The following is a 25,577-nucleotide window of genomic DNA, read 5'->3' on the forward strand; positions in this document are numbered from 1 at the left end:
TCAATAGCAGCGGACATCACTATTGTAGTCTTAGAAACCTGCCGTAAGGCGAAGGCTAAAATGCACTCCAGGAACCTGTCGGCTGGACAGGATCCTTGAGAAGCCACTGCACACAGCCCTTGTCTCCTTTGGGGCCATGATCAATTAACCACAGAGCGTTTATGGCTTGCTTTTTGCCTTCAAGTCTCTTGGTTACCATGACTTCAGTGCATAATTGAGGATTCACTGCCTTCTAATCCGGAAGTCCTTTTTAATATCTAACCCCAATATACTGGCTGCGTCCTTTAGGCCCTTCTCGCGGTAGAAAAATGGCAGGTAACATTTATAGGTCTTACCATGTCCACAAAATCCTCTTACTTAATCCTCACAAAGCCCCTCGGGGTAGGCACCGCTATCACTCCTAGCTTACAGACAGTTACATAACTTGCCCGAGATCATGTCTGGTTATGGTGCAGGTTCTATGCCAGAGTCACCAGACCATGCTGGCTCTCAAAGGAGGCGGTTCCAAACACTAAGCAATTTCCCCTTCGCCTTGACTTTCATTTCTTCCTCATGATCCTGAAGGAGAAACTGGTCAGGGTACTACCGGACGTGTGTGCCCCATGCTAGAAGCCAAGTTCTAGGTCCCGGCCGCGCTGAGCCACTGTCTCCCTGCCTGCTGGCCTCGGCTTGTGCTGGCCACGCGGCTCTCAGGCTTCAGCCCGGAAGTCTGGCTTCTCTCGGCATAAGCCGCCACAGCCCCACCCCGGGTCTTCTCAAAGCACTCATGTCCATGGAGTCACTGTGTAATTACGTCTACGTGGCTCACAAAATTGTAAACTCCAGGAGAGCTCTAGCTCCATATTCTTGTCTAAAAACAAAAAGTAGGGTCGATATTCAAAACCTTGTTGATTGAACTGAAACACTGTAGTCCATGCTTATTTTTTAAGTGGTTAAAACTTGGTAACTTCAAGTTTATAGAGACTTTGGAATCCAGTGTAATTTCAGTAAGAATATGGAGCGAACACAGGGCTGCCAACATTTATTTTGCTAAGTGAGGATTTTTAAAAAACAACTACTGTTAATTATCAGCATCTTCTTACAAAAGAAAGACCACTTTAGGGTTCAATATACGGGTCTGGAATAAAGATTTAGTCCTTTCTGAGAAGGCAGAGTTAGCAGACCCACGTCAGCCTATTCAGAAATAAAATAGATACATTAAACTATTTTGGAATAGAAGCATTACAAGAGAAACATTTTCAAATATTACTTTGTACGTAATCGTTTCTTGATTTGTTTCTCCATTTGAGGATCTGTATCCAACAGAGTCAGGCAATGTGGAGCTAACTGCCCAACTCCTCCTGAAATGTTTTTCTCAGTGTCCTGAAGGAATGCTGACAGAACACTCAGCAATTCTGCTCTATGAGGAAACCTCTGGGCAAACAGAGAGGAGCCGAGGAACAGCAGTCCTGTCTCCAGTTGCTCCCCTCCCTCCCCAACCACGCTGGGAAGAAAGTCGGCCAAGAACTGGGGCCTGGTGGCTGGTGGGGAGCCCTCCAGGACTTATCTGGGAAGGTGACATCTACCTCCAGGAGAGCAGGGACACAGGCGCGCACACCGAGGGCACGCGGCTAAACACACAAGGACGTCCACGTTGCCAGAGGGGGCTGGCGCTGCTCGTCTTGCTCAGGACGCTCTCTCCGGGGCGGCGGGATGCTGGGTTCTGCTAAGGGAAGGCAGGAGGAAAGCCAAGGCAGAGGAGGGGGTGGTTCTCATTCTGCATCCCTCGGGCTGAGGACCGTCTGTCCGCCCACTAGCCCGGAGGCCGGGAGCTTCTTTTTAGTCATCTCTGTATCCCCAGCGCTTAGGACACTGTCTGGCTTGAGTCCATCAGCGAGTCAAAGCTTTGGACTCCACCACAACCATGTCACTTTGCCCTGTTGGTTTACGATCACCCAGCACATCACTCCGTAGTGGATCCTCATCCCCGTTCCCCTTGACAAAGAAATAGGCTCAGGACGCCTCGGGTGGACACCAGGAAGAGACCATTTACCACTATCTAGGGCAGCGCTTGGCCTGTAGTATGTGTTAAATAAACACGCAAGGAACAAATGAGTGGCGCTCGGCTCTGACTCCAGTCTCCTGGCTCTCAGTCCAGGGGATGCAGAATAAGAGCTACCCCCTCGTCTGCTTCAGCTTTCCTCCTCCTTTCACTTTGCGGGACACACATCCTGTCTCCCCTGAGAGTGTGTCCTGAGGAAACGAGACCCAGTAACCCACAGCCCCATGCTAAGGAGCAAACGCCAGCCCCTCTCCAGCAGTGTGATACATATGTCCGCTGGGCTGGGAAGAGAGCCTCCTGTGTTTAACTGCATGCCGTCAATGTCTGCACCCGAGTCCCTGGTTCTGCTGGAGCAGTGGTAGATGTCACCTTCCCAGATGAGCCCTTGGTGGCTTCCTACAGGCCACAGCCTTGGACACTGAAGTCCCTTCCTGGCCTCGCGACTCTATGGACATTCTATTCTGTGATGCTGGTCATACCTTGCATCCAAGAACCTCAGGGCTTTCAGACCCCACTGCAACCGTGTCACTTTGCCCTGTTGAGACACTGTTTGTATTTGGTCTTCTGGCTGCTCCCTGCGAATTGTTGTATCTTCCTGCCCAGATAACAAACTCAAGGCCACGGACTCCCTGACCAAGAAGCCACGGCAAAGGCAGGCTTCTTGGGCTTTGCAACATCTGACTCTTATTAAGGCCCTCCCACTTCCAGGAGCGGCCATGCTCCATCCTTGTCAACAACAGTGTATCAACAGGATTGGCTCACACATGGGAAGTGTGACCTCAGTGCTGGGGAGAGAAAGAGGAAGTACTGTCAGAAAGACTCTATCGATTACGCCCACCAGACAGGTGGAGATACAGTAAGTGGGAAGAAGGCAGAGCGCCCCGTGGTGGCAGAGCAGGAAGGAGTGAAAGCAGAGGGAGGCTCAGCTGGATTCCGGATGTGAAGACAGCCAGGACGGGTGCACGGGGGCCTACAGAAAGCCCCAAGCCCTCCGGGCCAGCTGGGGCTGACCCCCAGACACTCACCCCCTTCTTAAGACCTTCCCCCTAGGTTCTGCCCACTCCGCTTCCCCAGCAGGCCACACCGTGGGTCCACACCGAATGAGACCGATAGTTTATTCTCATGCTGGAAAGAAACCAGTAGAAAATATATTAAAAAAAAAAAAATTCACTTGGTGCTAAAATCCGGCTGCCCTTCCCACCACCCCACCGACCCCCCTGCCCCGTACACATCAGTGCTCTTCTCCGACTCAGCTTCTCTGGGCCTCCTGCAAGAGTGCGAGGAGGGGGTCATCAGCTCTGAGGGCAAAGGTGAGGGTGCGGCGGCCGTAGTGCTCGGGGTCCTGCTCCAGGTTCTCGATCACCTCGGCCAGCAGGTGGGCCCGCTCCACGCCTGCACCAGGGGCCTCGAAGCCCAGGGCAGTGAAGTGCACGTGCAGGTGGTAGTAGGAGGGCAGGTAGTGCAGGTACACGCGAAGGCGGTCTCCCGCCACCTGGTAGCGCTGCAGGATGGCTTCCTGGCAAGAAAGGGGAGGGTCGGGGAGGCTCATCCTGCTGCCCACACACCGGCGCCAGAACCCCCTCCTGCCCACGGCCCCGACCAGCCTCTCCACCCGCTGTTGGCTTCGGATCCCTGTCTTCCATTCTTGGGAGTCAGCAAGTGCAGGTGACAGCAGCAAAGCGGAGGCTCTTTCTCCCAAGGATGGGGACGGTGGCCTCGATCCGGCTTCCCCCCTCCAACCTGGTAAAACACCTGCTTCCTCACAGTTGCCACTGGGCCTCTAGGAAGTCTCGGTGCTAAGGACAGGCCCAGGTTTCCAAGACTGTGGGGACTATCCTGCCCTGGATGATTTACCAGACTTGTATCATCAAGTAGGTGGGAAGAGGCCTTGTTTTCCCTTTCAGCATAGAACAGAGTGGAGCTGGGCTGCGGCAGAGCTAAGGCTTGGTGGCAGAGAAAGGACAGGGGAGGGGACGCGAGCAGGGCTGCCCTGGACAGACCAGGGAGTCATAATCGGATCATCAAATTCTTGCAGGACTCCTGGTGGAAGAGGAAAGCATCACCTTCGGCCCCGGCTCCCTTTGCCTGCCCCAACCTTGCTCAGGGGTAGAGCTTTTTCTACCACACCCCCTTCAGGAGCCTCCGAGGCTTGGAATTAAGAGGAGACTTAATTTCCACTGTAGGCAAATCCCTGAGGCCGCAGGGGTGAAGAGAAAAAGACAGGGCCTCAGCGTGCTCAGAATACATCCTGGAATTGTATTCTATTCTGCATTTGGCGCTCCCCCAGGGATCTCGGCAGCAGGGTGACACCAGGACCAGGGCACCCAAAGGGCTTCCTGGGAGGTGCTGCCGGAACTGCCAGGGCAGGCACAAGTGCTGGCCCAGCATCTCCCAGGGGCTCTGCATCCAGAGGCTGTTTCAGCAGAGAAACGAGTTACTGGGAAAAGAGAAAGGCAGCCAGGGGGATGGTGACGTGGGCATGCGGGGCAGAAGGCAGTCGGCACAGGACAGGGAGGGGCCGCAGGTGAAGGGAGAGTGGCCCCAAGCACAGCCCCTCCTTCAGGTCTGCGGCAGAGCCTCAGCAGCTCTTGTTGAACCTGACCTGGGGGGGGAGCCTCTTCCCCGCTGGGCACCCTGGTGACAGCAGGCCTGCCATGGAGGCCGCATCTTCTAATGTCTCAGGCTGAGACCAAGCCCACAGAATAATGGAATCAGAAGGAAGAAGGACCCCCTCCAGACACCGAGGCCCAGAGAAGTGAAGTGACCTGCCTGAGGTCATCCAGTGGGCTAAGGTCAAAGTGTCAGAACCAGGACCAGGACCCAAGACTCGAGACTCTCTTCCCCCATCTCCCCTCGCCCCCAGGGCTCCTTTTAGCAACCCTGGCATTTCACTGGATTCAGCAAATCTCCCAGAGAGAAAGTATCCCAGAATGCCAGGTGCTAGAGGATTCAGTCTCTTCCCTCAGGGTAGATGAGGGGACACAGACACACGTCAGGTCGTGCACCATCTACCCGAGAAACACGTCTGGCATGATGTGGCTGTCGTGAGAGGGGCGGTAACCCCGGGATGGGAGGGCATCCCAGACGTGACCTGCAGGACACAGGCAGGGAGCAAAAGCGGGAACCCGAGCTGAGGAAGCCCGTGTCGGGTGAGGCAAGGGGGCTAAGAGTAGAGCTAGAGGGCAGGGCAGGACCAGGAACAGGGGCCTCGTGAGGCCCCCTAAAAGCCTTCATGGGCCGCTGCACGGGCATTCAGAGAGGAGCCCTTTTCACGAGACAGCCTTCTGGAAGGGGTGAGGAAAGGGGCCCAGGACGCAATGGAACTGGAGTGTAACTCCCCGGGGCTCCGGCATAGATCCGGCCCCGGCCGCTCACCTGCCCCTCCTGGAGGATGTTCCTGAGCAGCGGCAGGTGCTCTGGGGTGAGGTCCCGAAGCGACTTGATGTCCCGGCGATGGCAGATGGCAATCAGATACAGGTCATCGAGCTGTGCGGAGACAGGCAGGGGTAAACCGGGCTCAGCAGGGGACAGGGCCGGGGAGGCTGCCAATCCCGGAATTCCGCCCAGAAACCAGGAAGCACCCACACCCCAAGGCCTGCAGTGTCAGCCACAGCCAATCCCAGGGACCCCGTGGCGGGACCAATCCCCAGGCAACGTGGGCGTCCTCGTGGCCAGGGTGAGTGGGACAGTCTAAGGGACAGAGCTTCTGTTTATTCTTCCTGCTAAAAAATACCATATGAGAGTATTTACATACTCACAGCTGATGGGGAATGAGCGGCGGGAAGGAGGTTCAAGAAAATGCCAAGCACAACTCTTATGGTCTAATCGCATGTACAGAAGTAACTGCTGTAAGACATAAGGTGATACGAGTGCAGGAGGAAGAAGGACAGACTAGCTAGGGTGATCCCGAGAGGCTTCCTAGAAGAGAAGGCAGGGCATCCGGGTCTTGATGAAGAGGTAGGGTTTGGAGAAAGGGCACTGAGGTAGAGGAAAGCAAAGGCTCAGAGGCAAGAAAGTCTAGGGCATCTAAGTGGGAGAGTAAACAACTCCATGTGCCTGGAATCAGAGGCAGGCGAGGAAGTGAACAGGCATGTGGCGGGGGGAAGGGAGCCTCAGGCCAGCGGGGCAGTGAGCTCCACCACGGCTTCACCCTCTCCTCCCTTCCCCTATCTCACAGGGCTCACAGACGGCCCTTCCTGCCATCCGTCCTGAACGCTGCCTTGCTGAGGACCTGGAGTTCACAACAGTCCTGAGACCCAAGGCCAACAAGGTCTTGAGCCAGAGAAGAGCAAACGGACTCTTCCTCTTGCCCAGAAAACCCTCCCAGACGTCTCTGCTTACCCAAACCCTGGCCTTGGCCAGTTTCACATCCTCGTGCAAGGCAAGCCCCAGACACCAGGGCTCCAAGGGCCAAGGCATGGAGAGAACCCAGCAGCCCTCAGCCCTGCAATCTGAGCTGCGAGATTCCTCAATAAGATAATCTGGGGACCATGAGTCACCCAACCAAATCCCCAAGGGCCCCAACTTAAAAACTTAGAATGACATTTTCCATATGGTGCGGGATGTCCAACTGTGCCTCTTCATGCCAACAGTCTCTCCATGCCATACACATTCTTCTCCTGAAGGGCCCTAAGAATCCAGGCTTTCTGCCCCAGACCTGCTACAGATGAGCCCAGTGGGAACCCCCCGGCAGATGGCTAAGCTGTGCCCACCCAGGCCTCCGTTTTGCCTACAAGTCCCTTCTGGGCTCTTCCTTCTCATGGCCTGTGTCCAGGACTCTCGCACTAGCTAGGGGCCCAAGGAGAAGTAGGAAATAAAACTGCTTGAACCTGGAGTGTGTGTGCATGTCTGTGGGTGTCTTCAGCTGTTCCACGTGTCACTGTCACAGGACTTCCAAATAATAGTAGCATTTATTTTAGATGGTATCTGCTGATGAATCCCAAACATGACATGAAATCACACCTCTCTGCTCCACTGGCATCGAGTGAAGCATGAAGGCTGTGCCGGGTATCAGCTCACGGGATGGGCGAGGGAAGGAAAACAAACCCATTCTTTGGGATCAGACGTGACCCTGCATTTCCTGCAGGCAGCCGAAGGGCCCCGGCCCAGAGATACCGGTGATGGGCCTCACAGTGAGGTGAGGAAGGAGGAGAGAAGGCGGCCAGAGGCTGCAGAGGACAGGAGTGGCGGTGTGAGTGAAGACGGCTCCCGGGAAAGCTGCTCTCAAGAAGGTCAGGGCAGGGGCCGCTAGGGGGCCAGGCAGCAGAGCTGAGAGGCTTGGAGGAGGGGGGTGGCCCTGGGCCACCGGAGGCCTCCTCTGTGGCTTGGGTAGTGCAGGGGACTCCTCGGGTCGGTCACCCTACTTTCTGCCGGCCAGTATTGCAGACCATGGGCCTGCCTGGATCTGCCGGTATCCAGGGCACGGGGAGAGGGTGAACCGTCCACCTCAGGGCTCCAGGTGCTCCTGGAAGTGAGGGTGCAGCTCCCCAGCTTGGCTGGTAAAGGAACAGCCCGCGAGGTCATGGATGCAAACACTGCCCCATCCTCACCCCCAGGGTGGGAGGTGAGCCAGAAAGAGGCTTTAACTGGCCCATTAAAGTGTAAACATTTGTTTTAGGTGCTCCCACTGCAGAGAACTCAGGCCTCCCCTTTGGTTAATTATAATCTGCTTAGAGAGAGCGAGCAACATGAGGAGGAAGGGCAGGATTAAGGAGGCCCAGCGGCCTGGAGCAGGGCACTCAGAGGCCAGAGAGGCCCAGCACGAAATCCCTTACCTGCTGCTGGTTCCACTTGAGGTCGGGGATGAGGACAAAGCCATCAGAGGGGTCTGGATTCTCAAAAACAATCCGGTCGGCTTCAGCCTTCCTGTCGAGAATATTGTACACCCACTGGAAGGAAGGGGAGAGAGGGGGTTCACAGACCATTTTCCCTGAGAGACACCCCACAGTGGGCCAGGTAGGCTCTCAGGCCTCCCCAGGAAGGACAGCCAAGTCTGAAAGGGCCACTATGCTCGGGGGACCGACACTCAGGCTGTCCTGTTCCGGGAAGCTACTCTTGGGGGTCCGGAAGGGATTTCCCCTCTCCCACTACAGCCATCCCCACAGGGGTCACGGCAACTCAGACAGGGCCATCTCTTCAGGCGGTTCCTGGCCGGCACTGTGCACGTGCTCTGCTCTGGCCTCACAGGCCTGGTCTGCAGCCGCCCCTTCCACTGCCCACAGGACTCGGGAAAAGCGTCCCACGGGCGGGCCCTGTCCCACTTTATTCAGGACCACGGGCAGAGAGTCAGGCTGGGAGTTTCTTCTGCAGAGGAAGTCCGCTACACACCAGGGTGGGGAAAGGCTCAGGTTCTAGAAGTTAGTGTGCTGGGTTTCTCAGCCTGCTGGGATCCTTGTGAGGGCTGGGGTTAGCACCGCTGCCCCACCTGGGGACCCAGCTGACATGCACCCTTCATGACAAAGCGGAACAAACGCCACGTGGAGAGGCGATTACACAGACCTTTCCTGTTAACCCCAGGCTGCCAGCTCTCTCACGCCCTTTGATTAGCTGCTGTCAACAGTCTTCAGAGGACCCTTCCTTGGGCGTTGTGTGAATCCCAAGGGCATCACTTTACCATTAAGGTCCTGGAGGCCTCTCTGAAGAAGCCAGCCTGCAGGGAGGTTAAGATAAGAAGGCCCCTGTTCTCACGGGGATCCAAGCCCCCAGCCCCGGCTCTTCTCCACTTCCCCAGAGGTCTGAGAGCCCTTTGCCAACACGACTTCCTTCCAGGCCAGTGAACTCTGTGCCTGAAATCCGAGAGCGAACCCTGCTGGAGAGCCACAGAGAGGGCAGGAGCTGGGCTCATACGGCTGCCCCTTCCGCCCCGCAGTCACAAAGGGCCTCAAGCTGCCCGAGCGGTGGATGGGAGGCCAGGGCGCCGACACGGCCAGGCCAGCGGAGGGCTCCTCTGCCCACCACCAGGAACGCTGGTGCAGCAGTGTCAGTGAGGGCCAGGGCTACACACATCCTCCCCCATGCCCCGCCGAGTCCACATCCTCTGCTGTCGGCCAGCAGGGCCAAGGCCAAGTGCAACTGTCTGAGATGCAGAGCGAGGAGGCAGAGAAAACCTGCCTGGGACAATCTGGGCCTCCCAGACCCCCTGGTAAGACCCACAGCCCGGTCACAATATGGTCAAGAAGAGCCTGGCAGTGCCACTTGTTGGGTGGAGTCTGGGGGCCGCCCAGCAGTGGCTTCCTCATGCAGCACTGAGGCCAGAGCGATGCACAGCCCAGCAGGTGGAGAACATTCCAGGGAGGGACATTCCAGTCAGAATGTCCTCTCTGACTGGAACTCTCTCTAAGAATGTGCTACTGGAGAAAAAAAGCCAGCCGGATCCTGACCTGAAACCTCCCAAAAATAAATGGGAGGGAGAGGATGGTGTCCCTGCGTGGAGAGCCCTGGTGTGGCCCAGCCTCCCTGGGGCCCTGCTTTTGCCCACAGATAAGCAGCTCTGCCTCCGCCTGGAAAGCAACATGTCGTCCGGGAGAGAATGAACAGACTCTGGAGCCCAACAAGACTGGGCTCATCTCTCACTTTCACCACTAACTAGCTGCACGCTGGCAAAGTGACTTCATCTGGGACTTCCCTGGTGGCACAGTGGTTAAGAATCCGCCTGCCAATGCAGGGGACACGGGTTCAAGCCCTGGTCCGGGAAGATCCCACATGCCGCGGAGCATCTAAGCCCGTGCGCCACAACTACTGAGCCTGCGCTCTAGAGCCTGCGAGCCACAACTACTGAGCCCGCGCGCCTAGAGCCCGTGCTCCGCAACAAGAGAAGCCACCGCACTAAGAAGCCCACGCACCGCAACGAAGGCCCCCGCTCCCCACAGCTAGAGAAAAGCCCGCATACAGCAACAAAGATCCAACGCAGCCCAAAATAAATAAATACATAAAGAACTAGCATCTTTAAAAAAAAAAAAAAAAGTAATTTCATCTCTCTAAGTCTTGGTTTCCTTCTTCCTCAGGAGGATCTAATAACACCCCCAAGTGAGGGTTGTGGTGCGAACTGTAAGTGAGAAAATGCGTGTGAAAGTGCCCAACACAGAGCCCTGCCCAGGGAGGCAACGGAGAACAGGGAAGGTGCTGGGAAGGCTCCAAGGGGAGGTCAGGCTGCGCTTGCCCGAGGCTACAAGACCGACTGTGGAAAGGCAAAAAAGAAAGCGGATGAGAGCAAAGGAGGTGCGCCGAGGGGACCACGTGCGGGGCTGGAAGGGCACGTGAGGGCTGGGAAGGTGTGCTGTGATGAGCCTATCTCACGGGACCACCCTGTGCGGCAAGCCCGTAAGGTGGGCACTGTCGGGGTCCCCATATTGCAGGGAAGGAAGAGGTAGGTGCAAGGAAGTTCACCCAAGTTCACACATTCCGACCCAGAGTCCGGCCCCAGAGCCCAGGCTGCAGGCCACATAGGTAAGGCCTCTGGGAGAGCCGGGAGAGGTCTGAATACACAGGATGTCTCAGCCCAGATGAGAGAGGGAGGAAAGCCAGGGAACAAAGTCCACATGAATCATAGGGGTGACGTAACGGAGAGTAACACGCTGGGAAAGCAAGCCCGGGAGCCTCGGCCCCGCAGACGATATGGGGGTGCTGGCCGCTTCTGGACGCACCCGGCACGACTTCTTTCCTGTAGGTGACACTGGCAACTGACCCAGGAGCCCCTCTCCCCGAGCCCCCCCTTCACTATCCTCCTGCTCTTTTTTGCTGGCCCCTCTCCTCCAGCCACCCCTCCCCTGCCTGCGTCTCAGCCCCACACTCTCCCGTCCTCCCTGGAACGGCTACCTGTGTGGGCAACGGCGGCCACCACTCTGGCGCCTTTTCTGTGCTGGAAATGGCAGCAGGCACATGATATGTGGCACGGCTCTCAACTTCCACTGGGACCCCAGGAGGGAGGTGCCGTCGGTCACATTTTCCAGACAAGGAGACTGGGACTCAGAAATGAAGGATGAGATCGCGAGGCTGCGGGGCGGCAGGACTAGAGTCCAAACCCTGGGCCGACGCAGAAGCCCTGATCAGATGACTCACAAATCAGCCTCCAAGGCTCCAGATGCAGACACCCCACCGCATTTTTTTTACTGGGAAATTACAAGCACCTCAAATTTGAGCAGCCAAATAGGGTAGTTGGCTTAGAGCACAGACGCTGGGGCCAGACCGCCTGGCTTTGAAGCCAGTCTCCAAAGGCCTGCTGTGAAGATACGATGCCTGTAAAATGCTTAGGACAGTCGCTGTTCTGTCACCTCGTGAGTTCCAAGAAGTGACAAACTAACTCACCGTCCTCCACGTAAACCACTCTGCTGCCCACGCCCCCGGGCTGGCTAACAATCCGACTCTGTACCATTCATCGCCCAAGCTACCCCTGGACTCACCCCAGGCCCTTCCCTCACTGCTCCAAATCACCCACGTCTACGCCTTAATCGCAAGGGAAGCTCCCCGCCGCCTCTGCCTCGGTTCAGTCTTCCTCCTTCTTCTACTCTCACAACTTCCAAATGATTCTTTAAATCTGATCACGTTACCCACATGCTTCAAACCTTTAACAGGATGCTCATCGCTTTGGCAATCGCCCACAAATCTGACGATCATTAGAACAAAAAGATTTTTTTAAATGCGGATTTCCCAGCTCTACTCCCAGCTCCATTCTGACTCAGTAGATATGGAGGAGGGCCCTGTGCTCTGTATTTAAAAAAATCTAACCAGGCCATCCTGACGAGCAGCAAGGTGTGGGAACTCCTGGTCTCCTGGACAAAGTGCACAAGCCTCTTTGTGGCCCCCACCTGCCTTCTCCTGCCCGTTCCCGAAATGCATCAAATGGGTCCAGTCCTCTGTGCCCCTATACTTGCTCTGCCCTCTGCCTGGAGTGCCCTGTCTGCCTCTTCCAGCTGGCAAACTTCTCTTTGTCCTTTAAGACCCAACTGGAGGATCCTCTCCCCTGTGAAGCCCCCCGCTGTCTGGGCTGATCACTCCCCCTCTGTGTCGATACTGTACCTCGTGTCTAGACCGCCAAAGTGCTCATCCCATTATACTGCAGTTACCAGGTTGCATGCCTATCTTCCTTACAAGACTGTGGGGACGTTATCAGTGTTTATCTTGGTGACCCTCCAGAGCCCAGCACAGGGCCTGGTACACAGGGGATGCTCAATAAATACAATGACTATTGCCAATTAAGCTGGGTGCGTGTAAACTTGCTAGAAACAGCAGAGAAAGAATACATGGGAAATTCCCTGGCAGTCCAGTGGTTAGGACTCGGCGCGTTCACTGCTGTGTGCCTGGGTTCGATCCCTGGTTGGGGTACTAAGATCTCACAAGCCATGCGGTGCGGCCAAAAAAAAAAAATAAGAATACATGAATGCTCATGTCAAGCAGAAGTTGGTAGAGCAGAGGGGTTATTATTTCCCAAGAGGATCTGCATAATGGTCTATAAGAAGGTATATATACGACTCGTACCAGCTGTATTACAGGCTTCCTCTCTTGAATCCCACATACGTGCAACCAGTGCAGCAGAACACACATTCCAGGACATCCCCCCGCAATCTCAGACACAGTCTAGGAAGATGGAGACATATTTCCCTTCTACTTAGAAGACAGAGCAAGTGCTGGGACTTCTTTAAAAAAAGGAAAAAATCAAGCCACTGTGAGTTAGAGGAGCCTTGTGCAAATAATGTGCAGGGGACCACGACTAACAGCTCGGTTGGGTCTTCCCCAGGGGACCCCCTGCAAGCCCTGCCAACCTCCTGTCCTTCCTCCTCCCAGGCACAATCCACCTCCCGAGACCCCACAGACAGGACACCCTCCCTCCTCCGGGACAAATGGCTGTGAGCTTCCCACACTAGGACGTCCCACACCACCGCAGCCTGCATCTCGGGTGGAGTGTGTAGAGACACTCTACAGGAGAACGCCTGAGCCATCACATTATCTCTGAGCGTGCACGTGGGACCAATTCCAGGCAGAGGCTCTGGCTGGTGCTGGGCACAGACCCAAGACGTCGGATGTCTTAGCGAAATGGCCTTGCACCTAGCCCAGTTGCTGCAGACACTTCGAAGACGCTCCCAACCCACGGCCATCACCCTGGGAGAAGAGGCCCTGCGCCGACCCCCGCGCCTGCCCCCTGCAATGGATGCAGGGGAGCAAGGGAAGGGGGTTTCTACCCTGTGACTCAGCTCCTGGAGGCTGGTTTGCTGTGGGTGAAACCAGGGATAAGAGTCTGGATGAGGAGGCCTAACCAGCACCCGTCTTTACCGTTCACAGACCCCCGGCCAGGGCAAGCCATTCTGAGACCGTATCAAGGCTACTGTAGAGTACTTAGAAATTCTTTCCACGAACTGGACTGCTCTGAGATCCCCGAGTGCCTCGGCGGCGTGCCCAAGACCGCTGTCAATTCCCTTATCAACGAAGGTGACTATCCTCTATGAAACAGCGACAGCCTCAGCCTGGCACTGTCTATGCCATCTATCCTGCTTATTCTTCTCCACAGCACTCACAATCTCACGTTTTGTGTGGTTACTTATATGTTCACGTGCCGACACCTGAACAAGGAGGTAAGCTCCGTGAAGGCAGGGGCGCCTCTGTACTCTCTGCTGTGTCCCGTGGCCTGTGCTGTGGGAGAGCGCTGGACCCTGGTACCACCTCGACAGATGCTTGAGAAGATACACTGGCCGTGGGGACAGCACTCCGAATCTGACCCGCGGGGCTGGCCCAGGCCGCGGCGGCCAGTACCTGGATGCTGAGGCTCTGGGACTCCAGGTGCGGTAAGGTGATGTTCTTGTAATCGTCGCCCGTCTCCCGGACCAGGCGGAGGTCCCGGTGCAGGTACTTTTGCAGGTGTTTCTCTGTGGCAGGGTAAACCACGGTTGTCTTCACGTCTGCAAGGACACAACACAGCCCGGGCCACAGTCAGCCACTCTCTCCACAAGGTCCTGCCACACTCTGACCCTGACAGGCACCACGGAAAGGATGGGCCCGGTCTCTCTTTGATTCCCCAGTGAAGGGAGCCAAAGACTAAGAAGTTATGTTCACCCACGACCCACTCCCACGAGGTGCCTCGTGCCATTAAATTCATGACCTGAACCACACTCGGAATCTGGAAAATGTACGGTTTTCACTGATGGGTCACTAGGCCCCTCATCACCCTTAACCCTAGCCCTTCCCTCTTATTTTCTAGGCACAGGAATAAAACGTTTCTGTGGTTAAGACTCCGCGCCTCCACTGCAGGGCGCACGGGTTCGGGGAACTAAGATCCCACGTGCTGCGCAGAGTGGCCAAAAAAAAAAAAAAAAATCCAAGCAGCCTCCTTAACGCAGAGCAGTGCAGCACAAGTGGCTGAAGGCGCAGACTCTGCGGCTGGACCATCAGGGTCCAAGTCCTGGCTCTGCCTGCTCCTCACTTGGGACCCCTGCCCCAGTCCAGGTGTTTGCCCTCCCTGTGCCCCTACTTCTCCATCTGTCAGCTGAGGGTGATAACAGCTCCTACGTCACAGGGTTGGGAGGATTAGCAAGTTAATACCTGCGGAGCTCTCAGAACAACAATGTCTAACACATAATAAATACTGGCTATTTTCAACCCAGGGTTACCCAGTCTTGACTTTGGCACCATCAACATTTCCACCTAGATCATTCTTTGCTGTGGGGCTGTCCCGTGCATTGCAGGCCGTTTAGCAGCATTGCAGGTTTCTACCGGGATGCTAGTTAAACCCTCTCTCCAGTTGTGACAACCATAAACGCCTCCAGACATTGCCAAGTGCCCCTGGGGGATAAAACTGCCCCCAGTTGAGAACCACCGTTTCCATCACAAGGAAACCTGGCAGTGTCCCTAAAGAGACTCTAGGCTGGGGTCCTAGTAAAACACCACCCGGGTTTGGTTGAGTCCTTTTTCCTGTTTCTCTTAACATCTGCTACAACATCTTCAACATAGATCTTAAAAGCAGGGAAGGAAAATGTTGTCTTAAAATCAGTTGGGATGTTTCTCAAAGGACCCAAGTCCTCCCTGACTCTAGATTCAGATGTGCTCTCCCAGAGAGGTCCCTGAGAGGAGCGGCCCAGCATGGGCATCGGACACTCCAGGAAATGCTCAGACTCACCTACATACCCAGAACTACCAACCTAGGTCTGAGGACATAGGCGATTTTCATGCTCATTTCACAGGTGGGTAAAAAGAGTTCACAGGGATTCCAGACTCATTCGACACCACGCTGTGGGATGGGGCAGAGACAGGACTGGAACCATGGTCTTCCCGCCCTGAAGCCTGCTCTTTACACCTCTGCCTGAAGGCCCATATCGTCTTCCAGCAGCTGAGTGCGGGCGTCCAAAGGCGCAATGCCAAGAACGTGATGCCTGGTAGAACCAGAGGCCCCTGGCCCGTCAGCTCTAGCAAGCAGAGCAGCGCAGCATGGAGACACAGGCTGGCATACGACTCTCCCCTTCCTGGCTGTGCCACCTTGGGCGTTATTTAATCTTTGAATCTCAGCTTCCTCATCTATTTATGGTGCTCATAAAATCTAATTGACAGAGAGTCGTTGTTATCGTTAAACAAGGCATGTCAACTGGACCCACGTAAGCACTAAATAAACGTCACCCCGCTTCCTAGGAATCTCTGGATCTGACCTGGAACGGGAGGCACAAAGTCTCCTCGCAATCCTCTGGGCACTTCTCACTCCCACCACCCTCTAACAGCCCAGGGTCACAGGCCAGAGATCAAAGGTCAAGCACACCAAGCTCTCAGGAGACAGGAGACTGCTGAAATAGAGGGAATGTCAGCACCTTGGCCCTTGCAGTGCAGCCTGCTGGGGAAGGACGAGATGCTGGCAACAATCAGCCTGGGTTCAAATCCTGGCTGTGGAACCTTGGGCACGTGAGAAGCCAGTGAGCAGCAGGTGGGAAACCTCTAGAAGCTGCCCTCCACCTGCACCCCCATGGAAAAGTGCTCCTCCAATGCTGGCTCTTACTCTCCTTGTGTCGCCTGGGCGGGGCAGGCGGAGAAAGGCACTCCCTCCGGGTGGGGAGATGGGCCGGGACAACCTAGAGAAGAGCCCGGCCCCACTGGCAATGCACACGCAGCCCTGGGCTCCCGGCCTGGGGGCCCCTGGCCGCTCCAGACTGGAAAGCCACGGGGCCGATGGGCTTGCCCGCCTGCCAAGGCTGGCCACAGACCGCCCCCGCCGCAGAGCCCTGGGAAGCGGCCCCTCCTGCCCTCCCCCCAGCAGCAGGGAAAACTAAAAAGGCACTTTCCGGGGCTTCCCTGGTGGCGCAGTGGTTGTGAGTCCGCCTGCCGATGCGGGGGACGTGGGTTCGTGCCCCGGTCCGGGAAGATCCCACATGCCGTGGAGCGGCTGGGCCCGTGAGCCATGGCCGCTGAGCCTGCGCGTCAGGAGCCTGTGCTCCGCAAGGGGAGAGGCCACAGCAGGGAGAGGCCCGAGTACCACAAAAAAAAAAAAAAAAAAAAGGCACTTTCCAACTGCTCACTTTCTGCCGTCCTGTTTCCTTTCCTGAGACCCGCCTGCCTGGAGGAGGCGCACCTTGCTACACTCTGAGCCCTGCCAGAGCCAGTCACCCGTCGCCCGGCCTCGGTCAGATCCTCGCTGCTGGCATCAGGGTGGGGATGCCCCTCCAGTCTCGCCCAGGCCCTGCTCCAAGCCCACTGACCGCCACTCTTCCCCGGCCGTCTCTGCCCCAGCCACAGAGACCCCCTTACACTCCCCACCGACTCCCACCTCTAGGCCTCACACCTGCTGCCCCGTCTCATTCCCTCAGGCCTCCGTCCAAAGGCCAGCTCCCAGACGGCCCGACTAGAGAGGCACCCCTTACCTCCCCACACCCTGCCTCCTTCACCCCTCACTGCCTGACGATGGAGGACATATTTATTGTCTGATTCCCCCGTTAGACGGACTTCCCTGGAGGACAGGGATTTTTGTCTACCTTAAAATTTTGTTTTATCATTTTATCCCCAGCACCTGGAAGAGCGCCTGGTATACAGCAGGTACTCAACAAATACTGAACAAATGAAAAAATGAATCTGGCCTTTTTAGACCTTAAACCCAGGAAGAGCATTTCTTGTCCCAAATGGAATAAAACCTCTCTGGAAAAAAAAAAAAAAAAAGGTCAATATATTTCCCAATGCTGAGTTTCTCACTGGCAGCCAAAAGCAAACTCTGGTGTTTATCCAAATGACCTGCAACTGAGCTTCACGAGGAATCTGGGCGAGAGTCAATGCCCGATAAATGCTCAAACCATCGGGTGAAAATACGTCGGGGAAGAGGACATCCACTCAGGGCCTCAAAAACATCTCCTCAGAGATTACTTATTAATTACAGAGGCGGACACAAAGTGACTGGAGTGAACATCACTCCTCACGGGATGAACGGACGCCCTGGGCCTCCTGGGCTGTGCCGTGGTGTGCCCGCCAAAGCGCATAGCCTGCATCCAATCGCGAGGCGACATCCTCCTCCCAAACCCAGGGACGCTCTACGGAACAAGTGGCTTCACAGCGCTTCCCAAGTGTCCAAGTTAGGGCTGAGGGACTGCTCCAGATTACAGGACGCTAGGGACTGGACTGGATCCTGGACGAGGGCAGGATGGGGGTGTGCGGGAGATTCCTGCTTGAAAGGGGGTACTGAAACACTGGCAAGATTTAATAATGGTCTCCACATCACATAATGGCTTTGTATAAATGCGGAAGTTCCCAGAATTGATCATTTTACTCTGGTTCCTAGGAGACACACACTGGCGTGCTCAGCACTGAGGGGCTACCACGTCTGCAACTTACTTTTCAATAACAGAGCGAATAGTAACAAAATATTATTATATGTGTATGTGGAGACAGAAAAAGGAAATGTGGCCAAATGTTAACAAGAGGTGAAGGGCTTTTTAAGGGAGTTCTTTGTACTATTCTTACAGCCCTTCTGTAAGGTTGAAAATTTTTTTCGAAATATAAAGTTAAATAAAAACGTGTTGGTACTCTCTAGACCCGGGGTGCTAACTGCCAGTGGAGGTGCCAGGCACTGTCCTAAGCCCTGCATGCATATGTACCCACTCACTCCCCACAGCCAGTGTGAGACGGGTATGACTTTGGTCCCCGCGTCACACACAAGGAAGCTGAGGCTCAGCGCTGGGCATCAGCCTCGGCACCACGTACCAGCCGCGCAGGTCAGCAGACGTGGCTTCACCCTCCGCCTGGCGCCCTCTCTGCCAACCCCAGTTTAGCAAGTTGACTTAAGGGGCCACCTACCCAGGATGAGAAGTACCTGGAACCTCCCAGCCCAGAAGCTTCTCCCAGTAGCTACAGAAGCAACAAGGGACTTCCTGACCCTGCCCTCCTCCTGGCATTCTTAAAAAAATCAACTCCAAAACCAGCACCTCAAGAATGTTCACAACCTATTGAGAGCATCCCTGACATTCCTTAAAAGGGCTTCCTATTCGTCATCCTTCTTCAAACTTTGCTTTTATTTTTAGTTTAAGGTGTGTTTGCACATAGGTTAAAAGTCAAACAAAGCTTGTTTTTATGTTTTCTGCTCCTTTCTGAGCACCATTTTCAACTCTTCCAGCCATTTCCTTGCTTTCATACTTCCATAGTTCCAAATTACAAACATTTTTGTAACTCGTTCCACCTTGATTTTTCAGTTTTATTATTATTCATTAACCTCCCATTATGGAAGGTAAGGATTTAGCTTTTTAACCAACTCTACACCAAAAGAGCGCGAGTACGCATGTGCACACACGCTCTTTCTACCCCATCCTCACAACACAACCAGATCACAATTTTGGGTAAATCAGTACTCAACATCAATACCATTACGATGATGCAAATGCTGTCTACTGCTAAAGAGTACACTATGACTGTTTTTCCTTTTCAGCACAATTTTTGGTATACACAGTTAGTATTTACTTTTTTGTTTTCTTTTCTATAAACCTGTCACTAATTCATCCCCACATCCACTTCCCTTTTTATAAAAATCTCCTCTTGGTGTTACAACTCATCAGGCACAAGAGCAACAGTGTGTTCACGGAGCCTGCAGGTGCCCCGTGCAGAGCTGTGGCCTGGGAGCTCCGAGCACTGCCCTCGCCCCCTCTCTTGTGCTGGGTACCTTGTTTCCCGGATCCATTATCTTCCTCTTTCACATGTATGTCCTCATTTTACTGAAGCAGCGCTTCTCAAGCTTCAGTGTGCATCAGAACCACTCAGGACGCCTGGGGTGCGGTCCAAGAATCTGCATTTCTAACAAGTCCCCAGATGCAGCTGCTGCCGCCGGGCCAAGGACCATACATCAGGAACCACGGCCCTGGGCTTCCCTGGTGGCACAGTGGTTAAGAACCTGCCTGCCAATGCAGGGGACACGGGTTTGAGCCCTGGTCTGGGTAGATCTCACAGGCCACAGAGCAACTAAGCCTGTGCGCCACAACTACTGAGCCTGTGCTCTAGAGCCCACGAGCCACAACTACTGAGCCCACGGGCCTCAGCTACTGAAGCCCGCGGGCTCTAGAGCTGGTGCTCCACAACAAGAGAAGCCCGTGCACTGCAACGAAGAGTAGCCCCCTCTTGCCGCAACTAGAGAAAGCCTGCGCACAGCAACGAAGACCCAACACCACCAAAAATAATAAAGATATAAAAAAAAAAAAACCACGGCATTAAAGTACAAACTCAAGATGCGTCCAGAGATATGGCGCAAGGGAGATACATTTAGAGACTTGGAACACCTGAAAATGTCTTTATTCTACTGTCGCACTTAATTAAGCGCTTGGCTAAAGAATTCTAGGATGGATAGCAATGACCCTCCAAGTCTGAAAGCACTGCTCTGTGACCGTCTAGACTGCAATGCTGCGAAGAAGCCTGAGGTCATTCTGATCCCCAAACCTTTGTACTCACCGGTTTTTTCCCCGCTGTCCCCCGTGTCCTGATGGTGTTGATGGGTCTTGGAGCGGGTTTATTTTCCTCCATCGAGCTGGGTAAGTGTCAGGCCCCTTCAATCTTGAAAATCATATTCTTCAGTCCTGGGACTCATTTCTTTGATTATTTTCCTCCCCATTTTCTCTGCCCTTTCCTTCTGGAACACTACTTGCATATTTAACTTCTTTGATTCATCTTGTAGTTTTTTTTCTCTCCCATTTTCCAGCTCTATGTCTTTCTGCTCTACTTTTCAGGAATGTTTCATCTTCTCTTCTGTTTTCATTTCTGCTGCATTGTTTAAAATATTTATTTATTTGGCTGCAATGAGGTCTTAGTTGCGGCACATGGGATCTTTAGTTGTGGCGTGCAGGATCTAGTTCCCTGACCAGGGATCAAACCCAGGCCCCCTGCATTAGGAGCGTGGAGTCTTACCCGCTGGACCACCAGGGAAGTCCCATTTCTGCTGTATTTTTAATTTCTAAGAGCTTTAAAAAAAACTTCCTTATTGATAGTATCTTGTTCTTTTGCTTTCTATATACCATAATTTCTCTCTGAGATTAATGAAAGTCTTTGAAAATTCCTTCTCCCTGCGTAGTTTCTGTCTCCTCCGTCTCTTTCTTTTCCTTCCTTCCTTTTCCTTGTCCTATCTTTTTTAACTGAGGCATTACTCAAAAGTCTGCCACCTGGTTTGTCCACTCACTCATATGTTAAGAGTAGAGCACTGAGTCGCTGGCGGCAAGCCTGCGGACACACGAGCGCTCACCTGGAGCCTCCTTTTAGGATCATCGGGCTACTCCTTTGCATGATGGAGCCCTCGAGAACTTAAGTCTTTTCTCTTGGGCTGATCAGATTCCCCACATGATTCTTCCGGTTTCCTATGTGGAGGTAGGAACCTGGCAGGCAGCATTCTGAGCGATGAGGAAGAGAAGCAGGTGGCTGGAGGGAAGGTGGCCAGGGGTCATCTCAACACTAAACGTGCTGACTTCCACTTAACCTTCTACGTTTTGGTACCATCACCGCACCCTAGAATCTCTAGATCCATCTCTGGAAGGAGCAGTTACCTAGAATCTCTAGATCCATCTCTGGAAGGAGCAGTTACCAGTCCTGTGAAGCGGGAAAGAGGATTTTGGCAGCCGAGGCTCAGATTCCCCTCGGCTGGCTCAGGTTTCCCCTCTCAAACCTGCCACGTCAGTTCCTCCTCCCTTCGCTTCCTTGGTTTGTCTCCTCTCCCTCTAGTCTTTATGGGTTAATTTTCTTTAAAGGGAAGTCCTTTCATGCCATTTCTCGTGAGGGTTTTAAAGGAAACAGGTGGGCACTTGAACTGGCCCCTTTTAACTGGAGCCCAGGTCCCTGTCCTTCTGTCTCCCTTCTAATGCTTTATTTTTCTTCTTAGCCGTTTACTGACTCTTGACCTATTTGTTATTTACGGTTCCTCTCCTCCAACTGGACATCAGCTCCTTGAGAGCAAAGACTCTGTTTTGCACACTGGGTGTACTGTGCCGGAAACAGCACCTGACACGTGTTGGGCCCTCACAATACAGTCTACAGAACAGAATGTATGCCACTTTACGGATGTGTGTGCGTGTACAACTGCATATACATAAGCACACACAGAAAGAAGTCCGAAATTCAGGACATATTCCAAGATGGGACGTTATCTCTGGGCAGTGGAGATGTGTGTAATTGTAATTTTTAAAATTAGTTTTTTTGGGTATTCATTACATTTTCTAAAACAAATATGGATCACTTCATGACAAATATATTAAAAACAGAAAAATAAGCCACCCCTTAAAACTGAAGCCCAGGGAGGTTAGTAACTTACCCAAGGTCATACAACTAGTGAAGTGGTGGGGCTGAGATTAAACCTAAGAAGTCTGACTCCTCTATGCAATAGTGCTTTCCCTGCTACAGGGCCTTCCTCTTCCAGGCCTTCTCCTAACAAACCTGTACTGCAGCCACTTTCTCCAAAAAGCAGCCCTATCAGATGGGAGAGACGCGATTAGTTCCAGCCCCTCCTGGAGACACGTAAACAGCTGTCAGCAAAACCCGAGAGCTCAGTGAGGTGCCAGAGCGATTGGAGCTGCAGACTGGGAGGTCCGGGAGGACGTCAGCGCAAGAGCCCAACAACGTGATGCTCGCTGCTCGCTGCAATGCCCCCTGGGAGTGCAGGGAAGCAGAAGCTCGCTCCCCTCAGCGCCGGGGGCCTGTCTGAGGAGCGGCCCCAGGGGGTCCGCTGAAGCCAGATGCTGGGCTGGAACAGGCTCTGGAGGGGAGCACAGAGGGATGAAGACGAGCCCGCGGACATCCAGGAATGATGGCTGCTTCGACTTCCGTGGGTGGTACCAACCGCCCTGCCGCCCACCCACTGTGACAGTGATGGACGGTGGGGAAGGAGGCCTGGGGCAGGGTGGTCGCCGCCCTTGTGGGGCTCAGGGCAGCAGCTGTTTCTCTACAGGGATACTGTGGCAGCAGGAACGGTCACACCAACACACCCCAGATGACAGCAGCCCCGTCCACACCCGCTCCCTCTCCGCAGCCTGGTGTGCCCATGGCTAGCCCAGAGCTCCGTCCTGCCTGTCAAGACCCTTAATTAGGGTCTCCTGAACATCCTTCTCCAACAAATAAAACCAACCCTGTCCCCCGCCCAGACACGAGAGCCCAACTGCTTTCAGAGGCAGGGCTACAGACAGGAACGAGCAGCCGGCTTTCCTGCTCTCTGCCAAAGCTCGCTTAGCCGAATCCCCAGGAAAAGGCTGTTGCACATGAAACATGAAAATGCAAACCGCAGACAGTCTGCTCTCCTTCCCACACACATGTTCAAACAAGCCTGCTTTCCAGCGCTGCAGATGACTTCTCCCCGATGAGGTCATCGCTACGGCCCAGCCTGTGGCTTCTGCCCTCCCTCCATTATCATGAGCTGGTTTCAACTTACCTGACCCAGATGTGCAGGCTCAGGGGAGCAGGGGAGAAGCAAGAGCAAAGCGTGAGCGGGCTGGGAGGCCCACCCCACCCTCCGTCCACAGGAGCCAAGCAGACCCCCAGGTGATGGGCTGCCAGACCCAGGCTGGCAGGGCACCCCATCAGAGCATTCCTAGAGAAGGTTGGCAAGGGGAGAGGCTGCTGGGGGGTCTCCCGGGACTTGCGTTTTCTTTCCTCCTCTTGGGGACCTCCCCCCGGCCAGACAACACCCTCCCCAGCCCTGGTGTCATAGAGACCAGGGAGCAGGCCGGAGGCTGGAAGAGGAGGCCCGGGGCAGGGTGTGCACTGTCCCACGCTGCAGGACGCTGAAAGTACTCAAGTGAGGTCTGAAAAGACCTCCAGATCAAGGATAAACAGGGCTGAAGGGTGTGGTCAGGATCCTACTGGAAAGAAGCTTCAACCGCCCCACAGCAAACCTCCAAACAGCTAACTACCTGTCTCAAGGAAAGCACAGAGCTGCCACTGGAGACAGAGGAGAGGCAGACGCTGATTTTAGCAAGACCCTGGCTCCGGCAGGCTCCTCAGCGCCCCCTCTCCTTGGTCCTCCGAGGCCCGGGAGGGTCAGGAGGGGGTCTGACAGGACCTGACCTGACGGCCCAGCCACAAATTCAATGACTCTGAATGCAGCCCCAGGGGTTACATCCTTTAGGGATGGGAACTGCTGTGGCAGGACGGGAGTTGCATCTGAACAGAAGGATGAGAGCAGATATCTAACGAGATAATGGAGCTGCCATCGACAGTCCTGGCAAGACCCTAACCCCACACGTGGGAAGAAACTGTTCTGGGGCCCAGCGGACCAGACTCTAAAAGCTGTTAGACTGAACACTCAGGAGTCCCAGAAGACGGCCTCAATCTCAACTTCCGGTCTAAAGGCATCTCCTTACTTCACTCTGAAAGGAGACTTGCCCTGTGCCAAGTCTCAGGGCATCCTGCGTGGGCTGGCGCGAGGCGAGAAGGTGGAGGGCACAGGACACCCCGCCTCCCGGGGAGCCACGACGACCGGAATTCTAGGCCTTCGCTCACGGAGAAGCACGGATCAGAACCAGGCCGCCCAGGCTGAAGTGGAACCAGCGCATGGGTAATCCACCCTCGCCCACTGGTCCTGAGTAAGCTGACTTTCTGCTGACTCGAGCCTTAAGACTGCCACAGAGTCTTGGCGCCTTGCCCCATCTGAGAGACTGAGAGAGCGCGGTGGCCACATTTCAGGAGCTCAGGATCTAGCCACGTCTAAATAGGCTCTGAACGCACCAGCTCTTCCCAGCCTCACAGAAGCCACAAGTCTAAGCAGAGAACTGAACAGAGGCCTCTGCTCCAGCTCTTCCCAGCCCCGCAGAAGCCACAAGTCTAAGCAGAGAACTGAACAGAGGCCTCTGCTCCCAGCTGGTGAAGGAAGAGATGGGGGCACGGAGGAGGCCACACCTGAGGGCTCTTGGAGTGCAGCTGGCAGGGGAGGGGCAAGCGAGGCCCGTCGGACAGCTGAGAGGAAAGCAGAACCCAGATTCTGGGACAAGAATTCTACTCTGGTGGTAGCGGCCTTTCCATCTTGAAGTTTCTGCTTGTTGTTATTCCACTGTCCCTCAAAGCCCCAGAGAGGGCCCTGGCTTGCTGGTGTCAGAAGCTCTGAAGCACCCAGGGAGAAAGGTAGACAGAAATCTGCCATCTTTAGGTGGCCTCTGCTGATGAAGAGAGACTCCTGTGGGCTGGCTCGCCTTTCCCCTGCCCCATTAAAGAAGCCCCATGTCAAAGCCCAGCTAGCTGAGTCCACTCCGCAGCTCTGTCCACACCGCTGTCCTCTCCGGGAACAACCTTCTGCCTTCACGTCTCCAGGTGTGGGAGGAGCTAACTGTGCACGGCCCACCCCGCCAACTCCCAGCATCACCCCTCCGTGGCCACACACTCTTGACCAGTATCTCCCAGGTATGTCTGTGCAGCTAAGTGTAAATCTCCAGTTTGGGGTCTGCGTATTTGGGGGTACACAGTACTTGTTGATGAACTGACAAGCCCCATGCAATGAGGGTCATTCAGGCTGTGAAGTAAGGACATAGCCAGAGGCCCCAGTCCAGGCTAATCTTCTGGTCTGCTTCTTTGTTTGGTTTGTTTGGGGATGAGGTTAACGTCCTAAAAAATCTCTAGCAGAGCATCACGTGATTATATTCTCAAATAATTCAGAAGTCTAACCCCTAATCCTTTTCATTGGCATAAACACCAATAATAGTTCGGTGCTCATTATTCCAGTCTTTTCTTGAATGAATTTACATATACATGAACACATGTACATAGAAGCCTATTTTTTAAGCACAAGAGGGATGAGTCTTTAGGGGTTATCTGTGACCTCAGAGATCTCCCATGACAGTCCATACAGACCTCCTCCCTCCTTTGTAACAATTGCGTTGTAGCCTAGGCTGCGTGTACGCACCATGCCTATTAACCCTTCACACACACAGGGTCACTTAGGTTGGTTTTGGTTTTATTTTTCATTTTTTCTATCACAAATGATGCTGCAGCGGACATTCTGGCCCCTCTTTGTGACGTGCATGAGTGACTGTCTAAGTCAGACACCTAGAAGTAGAAACGCTAGGTCAGAGGGACACAGGTTTCAATATCTCATGGATCTGGCCATGTCTGACACCCCACCCACTGTGCATGAGCACCTAGG

The 25,577-nt window shown here is 54.3% G+C and overlaps 1 protein-coding gene across 9 annotated transcripts in view; it reads right to left on the reverse strand.

Moving 5' to 3' along the window:
• The window catches only part of ST3GAL4 (ST3 beta-galactoside alpha-2,3-sialyltransferase 4), a 74,177-nt gene that overhangs the window by 37,562 nt on the left and 11,038 nt on the right, over positions 1 to 25,577 (reverse strand). For 6 of the 9 annotated variants that reach the window (XM_073807997.1, XM_033861819.2, XM_033861818.2 and 3 more), the window contains exons 3-5: positions 13,784 to 13,929; positions 7,816 to 7,929; positions 5,417 to 5,527 (exon numbers count right to left, since the gene is read on the reverse strand). In XM_073807997.1, the coding sequence (XP_073664098.1) occupies positions 5,417 to 5,527; positions 7,816 to 7,929; positions 13,784 to 13,929 (371 nt within the window). Of the gene's footprint in view, positions 1 to 3,066; positions 3,558 to 5,416; positions 5,528 to 7,815; positions 7,930 to 13,783; positions 13,930 to 25,577 lie in introns of those variants that run through there. The other 3 variants (XM_019941644.3, XM_033861821.2, XM_033861823.2) reach the window with 3 other exon arrangements.

This window comes from Tursiops truncatus, chromosome 8 (assembly GCF_011762595.2).
Source record: "Tursiops truncatus isolate mTurTru1 chromosome 8, mTurTru1.mat.Y, whole genome shotgun sequence".
Taxonomy (NCBI): Eukaryota; Metazoa; Chordata; class Mammalia; order Artiodactyla; family Delphinidae; genus Tursiops; species Tursiops truncatus.